Here is a 7,500-nt window from a genome sequence, read left to right on the forward strand (position 1 = left end):
CAGTTTTTATTTTTTTCTAAAACACACTGAATATGTTTGAATTAAAAGCAGTAACTGCAATAATTTTATAGAAAATACATTCCAGTCTCTAATGAACTTAAAGGCCTATTCTAAAACACATTCACGGAAAGACAAAAATTCAATAACCTTAAGTTTTCTACCTATATTAATATAGTAAAAACATAACCAAGGGAAGAGATATTTACAAAGGTTTCTGAATGTTTATTTATCAAATTATTACATATCTTCCTGTAGACACTTCCTGAAGTGTCTTTTGTAGACACCTACTATACCCATTGTGTTAAATCACTTCTGGAAGGCACTCGACAAACATGCAATACCTGAGCAGAGTTTCTAGGTTATCAGAAGGACACAACTTTTTGTATTTAGTCTTGTTGATAGTTTATATCAACAAACTGTGTAGGACAAAGTAAACTTCAGACTCAGGTTATAAACATACCTTACAGATTTATCATAAAATGCCTCCATGATTTGACTCTGTTTTCTTTTTAAGATCGAATCAGAGCTTGGAAGAAAAAGTTACTTCTTTACATTTCCCTTCAGAACACATTGCCCTTTAGTACTAAACTGCAATGTCCACTTTCAGTTGTTAATTTCACCTGCTTTTATAAACGCCATCTACTCTCTTCTTACACAAAATAGAATTTGGCTATTAATTCTTAGGACTCCTACGGAGGGGAGTCAATAGGAATATGATAGCACCCCAGTGGTATGATGTTTCTTGTAAATAGATTAAAGGCAGAGCAGGGTTGTTCTGAAAACTGCATTAATTTAAGGTAACTTGTAAAATAGGCTAATCCTGGGACTTTGGTAGACATTTAACTCTTATGATGGTTAAAAAATATTGTAAAACAAGATAAAAATTATCTTCCTAATGATGACTGTCTGTGAAAAGAGACACAACTCCAACAAAATACGGAACCTATTCAAAGTGTTATGTCTAGTTCTTTTAAAAGATTGTTTTGGAAAACAATGCCTAAAGGTTAAAACATTATTCAGTTCATATACTCTAAGATAACTTTCTAAATACTGTTGTTATTTAAAATAACAATTCTATTAAATTTGACTGCCATGTGGGCATTTGCTTTAACTTTCGAGATGCATTCTGTCTCACACATTAAAACTGTGAACGATGTATCACTTAATTTGAAACATTTTTCAATAATAATCATTATATTTTCATTTTAATGATTTTTTAAGCATTTGGTCTGAATGGAATCCAGAATTTTCAAGAAATAACTTTTATTTTAAGGCAAATCACAAATAATCTTGTCAAAACAGGTATATTCATTCTGACCTAACGAAGTATATGCTTTGATAGCTTTCTGTTTTCTGTCCCTATTTCCACAGACCTGAATCAGTGAAGAATGGAGTGGCTATTCTTTGGTTGAAAAGAATATGTCATTGACAAACAAAATTGGGAAAAATGAACCGATCACAGAAAAAGAATAATGGGCTACTTAAAAGTGTACCTTTACTGGGCAGTTGTTGACTTCTCTAGATTTAAATGAGAACGGCATTTTATGAGCCACTAGCAAAAAAAACAAAAAGCAAAAAACACAAAACACAAAAAGTGCCCTTTAACGTGTTCAAAAGATATATATTCAAAACATCATGGAATGAGCTTTCAAGAAAAGCAACATAAACATTCACAGTGTTTAGATGGTTCACAATCTCTCAGCACATTTCAACTAATTAACAGCTAATATTTGCAGCTATCACAGGCAAGCATCTGTATTATGAAAAGTCCTTGTGGTCCTTTTCACCTTAGCTTAGACTTGGAAGAAATTCATTGTATAAGCAAGTATCAAGTAATGTGGCCCTCTGGTGGAAAACGAAGTATCATGTTCTGCAGCACAATGTTCGACAGTAAACTAGAAGCTATCCGGTATTTGTTACAAAGCTTTACAGATCCTCCCGAAAATCACCCTGTGAACTTAATTAATAGCTTGACACCTGAAGGGCACTCTGGCGCCTGGCATGACGTAACGAAGATGAAAAATCCCATCTTTCCTGAGACTTCGCTCAGATTCCAAATAACAACAAATTCTCAGCGTCCCTCCGCTGCACACAACATGCTCAATTTGCTACGAATACATCTCTCACCCTGAAGCAAACAGGCTGATGGGGCTTAAGGAATCACCGAAGAAAACAAAACTTACCTGCTGTTGTTGCAGGTGCAGCAGTTCTACGGGGCTAACATCTGAGCTGGTGTCACCACTTGATCTTCCATCTCTGCTGCCAGCATCTAATTGGCTGCTTAGAGCGCTCATTCCATTTTGATTCATTGAACTGTTGCTTATTGTCTCTGTCGCAGATTCCTGCATCATGACTTAATACCTAAAAGTGATTAAGAAGTATCAATTAACACACGTTACACCTTCACACTTCCATTATCAAGATGTCCCTCTCTGCCAATTACAGAGACAGCATCTTTAGAAGGGGGGGAAAAACCCGCCTTGAACAGTCATTTACCAAGAAAAGCAATACAAATTCAGCTTTCGTCCAGATACTAATCACTGAAATTATGGTTTCTATAAGCAATTTTTGTGTGGTTACATTTAACAGCCAAAGTAACATACCATGCATAGAGCATGGTCAATAGCATTTATGAACGACCACATTTTAAAGTCTACCTATAAAACCAGCTTAAATGAAGGCACGATTGCACACTCTGTTCTATGTTTCCTATTATCTACCTTTGACAACCATGGATGACTATACAGCCTTATTTTAAATATTCACTATCTTGATTCTGTCAGAATTTTACAGCACATCTTATGCAAGGCTGTTGTTTAATGATGCACAGCTAATCATACAAAATTAAAATTTTGTAAGGGTGTTACAAATCATATGGTATCAACCAATGATAAATAGTATAATGGGTTTCTTTTTTTTGTGACTAAATAAAATTTTGCCTTGGAGGCATTTTAAGAAAAAGCTCCTGCTGCAAACACGTCAGATATTGCCTATTTTTTTAATCAAACAGCTCATATTCATTTATTTTTCTGACATTTAAAACATTTAATACTGTCCTTCCTGGGAAGTAATTAAGCTTATGCATGAGCAGCAATCAAACTGTTCACTTGAAGATGACTTAAAACTCAATTTTAACATAGGCAAATAAATGAAAGTATATATAAAATTAATTTTCCAGGCATGTATTAGATATGAAAGCTGGAAATAAAATCTATCAAGAATATCACTAATGATTGTGCTAAAAACAGCATAAATTATGCATATTACCTTCTCTACAGTAATAAATGTTTTATCATTTTCACTGCATAAATATACTGTACTTTCAGGATAGCAATGAGATGCCCTGCCAAGATCAGTGGAAATCCTTGCAGTAAATAAAGAACCAATGTGCTCTTACAAACCAGAATTTCACAGTACATCTTGAATCTGTGGTTTAGAAAGATCAGTTTTGGCTCTCAGAGATATCTGAATCCTATCCTATAACCTAACAGCTGCACTTCTCTGTTTTACTTCTACGGACAGGATTTCAGAAACAACCTGGCTGTGCTGTGACTTAAATAGTAATGCTAGACAGACAGGGGACTTAGCCTAAAGTAAAGAAGGACGTTAAACTTATCACTCAATCTAATTTTTTGTAACTAGACGATTTCCCTGTTTTAAGCTTGGTCATATTTTAAGACTTTTGTCCATTAAATAATTTTAATGCACTTATTACAGAGCAAATGTAAGCTTAATGTCTTTTCGTGGCATGGAGAAACCCTCTTCCCCAGTTTCTTACAAAATGTGATTATGGACACACACACACACACACACATAGACACACACATACACAGAAAGATACACACATACAAACACAGATACATTTCCAATAGAGTTTTTTGCATACTAATATTATAGTTATTAAAAATTAATGGTTATAATTTAATCGCTTTAACAGGTATTTTCATCAAAGCCTAAATTATTAGATTATTTCTAGGACTCTAAAACGTCAATTAAAAAAAGACAGACCTGCTGATTTCTAAAAGACCACCAGTAGCTGGGCTAGCAAAGCAAGTTAGTAAAACAAAAACTACATATACAACTTAAAGCTGTTCTGATAAAAAAAAGTAAAACAACAACAACAACAAATCTCTCATAATCACAAAGGAAACAACTGCTATAACTACAGTAAACAACTTTTGAACCAAATGTGCTAATGAATAAATAGGTTTTGTTAAATAACCTTATTGAACATTAACAAAGAAAAATCATACAAATGAAAACTGATACACAGTGATGGATTTTATAGGGAAAGAAAAACAAAGCTAATACTCTTTTCTGAGATTAGGCAGCTAATAAGTATTCAAATTAGGCATAAATTTTACATGCACAATGTTTAAAATATTCAGAGAAAAGGTCTGATTGCCTTTACTACTTATATGAAAATTATAATTTGGGTCCTCTGCAACTGTAGAAACAGATAGATATAACTTCTATATATTGCATTCAAATTTTACTTCTGACAATAGAACTTGAGTATATGTGTATGTATATGTTTTTACTTCATCATCCAAATTTATTTGAAAGACATCTCTGGGTGGAGTTTGCAACACAAAGAATACAAATTTTAAAAAACTGTATTTTAAGTATAGCAGACAAATGCAGTATTTAATATTAACCTTTCTGTAGTTAATGTCAGAACTAATTGGATGAATTAAAGAATTCTGCATATATTATTGTATTGTAATCAAGGCCACCAAATAATTAAGAATTATCAACAAGCAGAGTCATGGGTCTAAATCTTTATTACAATTATAAAGAAAGCCCACATAACTTCCAATTCCTATTATCCAGAGGATTTTATTATACCTTGTGGAATTTCTGACTTTATAAAACCCTAGAGTATAAACTGTGATTCACATTTTTGGTTCAATCATCTAAGAGGTAGTAAAATCACGCTTAAGAAAAAACAATAACAGTGACAGCACTTTTTTCTCTACAGAACAAAAGCATCTGACCCAACATTAATAGGCAAAAAGAAGGGCAATTGTGTAATCAGAGGATTCTAATGTACATATCACCTAAAGAAGACAGCTGGGAGCATGTCCACTATAAAGGAGATCTGTCTTCAAGGATAATGAAGATGCTTTCCAGGATTCACTGAGTTTCTCCTAGTGATATCTCCACACCTATTTCCTACTAGAGAAATTATGTCAGGCACAATGTGAGGTGCTGTTTATCTTTTAAAGTATATTTTAAATAATTACAAATTCAGCATATTCTTTCAAAGTGAATGTACTTATGATCCCAAACACATCAAACTAAATTATTCATTCTTCTCAATCCTACCACAAACACTTTACAAAAATCAGTGAAAATAAATTCTGGATCATTAAAGGGAAAGGTGAAATTAGGAGTCGCTGTCTTAATGTTTGTCTGAACTGTTAGTTAAACCTTTAAATCTTTCATCTTACACAACTTTTCAGCCACATCAGAAAATAACTCTTCAGATCTTTCACTCCAATGATACAATTCTACTTTTCTCCCTTGCATTAAGTTTTCCTGTCCTTCCTTTTTCTTTCTTCTTCTTCTTCTTCTTTTTTTTTAAGCAAGTCACTGTACAGATACTTATTCTCTACACCACTTCCCTTTTGAAACATTAAACTGACACTGGAACTGACTGCACAAGATTGCATTTTCTCTTCCTAAACAACTTGAATTGAAAGGTTACTTAGTGTAACAATATTTACTTGCAGAATTGTGTTGTTACCAAGGGTATAATGGATGGTGGCTATGCAGGTTTACGCAAGAATGAGTGAAGCATGAGGCATTAGCCATGTGTTTGACATGTTTCAAATTGCTATAATCCAGCATTAAACACACCCAGCAATTCATGCCATTTCTTGCAGCCATAATCTTGAATAAAGCGTGCACAACCACTTATTATATAAATTAGTATATGACTCCCTGTTATAGTCACAACAGTGCTTTTGTGTTTATTTTGCATCAAGATGTAGTCTTTTATTTGTACAAATAGCAGGATATAAAGACATAGCTCAATTAGACCTCCTTACTTTATGATAGGGTAGTACTGAATGCTAGACTTGTTGGTTTTATTTTTTCCTTTTAGAGTTAGGTTCCATTGGTATAAAACTGTACCATGTGAGATAGACATTTGCCAGAGTGATAACAGAAACTTGCATATATCCTATTCCGTATTCACCATGATGTTCAAAAGTCTGATACTTGACCTGGGCCAGTACACAGTACAGTTAACTGTGTTAACCACCACCAGGGACACTATTAGTCCTTGGTGCTTACTCAACTTCTTTTCTCTCAGGATCTCTCTCTCTCTCTCCGTCTCTCTCTCTCTCTCACTGTATCTCTCTCACTCATCTTTCCTACCTCTTTCCTTTCCTTCTTCTCTTCCATCCCCTAACCCCTGTGTGTGTATGTATGTGTGTAAATAGATACATGTGGATACACTGATCAATCAAACTAGGTATGCCGAGGATGGTAAGAAGGGAAAAATAACCTCTACCACCCCCACGATCCCCCATCCACATAAGTGGATGCTCCGTCTTACAATCTTGGTGCCTTAGTATTAAATCTTTTTTTTTTTTTTTGGTCATCTGACCGTTTAATTAAAGCAAATGGATGGAGAAAATGACTTCCTGAGAGACTGAGAATAAATAATAGTCTATATAAAAAGTTTTAACTGTTTTATGTGAACTTTTCTTAAAATTATTTATAGTGACATCAAAGAACATTTCATGTCCAGTATTTTCCAGTGTCTAATTTATCAACCAAATACGTACATAGAATCCAAAAGATTTTGAATATGACAAAAAAGAAAAGAATGAAATCAAAAAGTTATGTATTCTTAAATAACTCAGTCACTTTTAAATTATCAATATTAAATATTCTTAAATATTCCTATGCAAATTTACACAAGAAAGTGTTCAATATGAGGAAAACCTACACAGGCAACAAGAAACCATATACATTTACCTCAAAATATCAGTTAAATTCTTATTTTGAAAACTTGACTGAATTACAAAACTTTTGAAGGAAACTAGCATTTAAATAATGAAAACTTCTGTGCTCTAGTGGAATTAATTCATCATGGACACCATGCACTGTGCATTTGAAATCTAGTACTGCTTTGCTAAAAGCCTTTAATGCGAAGATTGCCTAATAAATCAAAATGCCAAATATGAAGGACATAGTTGAATGTGTAAGAACAAAAATTGAACAAGTGCATGGATATTTTTAATTTTAAACAACTGAAACAGAATGTCTTTTAAAACACGATTTGGAAAAGGATATCTGCTGTTAAAGCAAGTGATATGATCTTTATTATAACAAGTGATATGGTTGTAAGTAAATGAAAATTAAGTTGTTTACAAAGTACCCACCACTGCTCTCCACTTGCTTAAACAAAATGCCTAAAACGCTATTCACAAATTAAGGTTACCTTCTTGGGAAAAAAACTCAACACTTTTAATTAGTAAAAATTCA

The 7,500-nt window shown here is 33.3% G+C and overlaps 1 protein-coding gene across 40 annotated transcripts in view; it reads right to left on the reverse strand.

The window, feature by feature from the left end:
* Positions 1-7,500, reverse strand: part of FOXP2 (forkhead box P2) — a 547,754-nt gene that overhangs the window by 251,461 nt on the left and 288,793 nt on the right. For 39 of the 40 annotated variants that reach the window (XM_082692999.1, XM_082692975.1, XM_082692972.1 and 36 more), the window contains one exon: positions 2,184-2,361. In XM_082692999.1, coding sequence (XP_082549125.1) covers positions 2,184-2,351 — 168 coding nt within the window. In that variant the 5' untranslated portion in view covers positions 2,352-2,361. Of the gene's footprint in view, positions 1-2,183; positions 2,362-7,500 lie in introns of those variants that run through there. The other variant, XM_082692988.1, reaches the window with a different exon arrangement.

The sequence above is a fragment of the Mustela nivalis genome, assembly GCF_964662115.1.
Source record: "Mustela nivalis genome assembly, chromosome: 12".
Lineage (NCBI taxonomy): Eukaryota > Metazoa > Chordata > Mammalia > Carnivora > Mustelidae > Mustela > Mustela nivalis.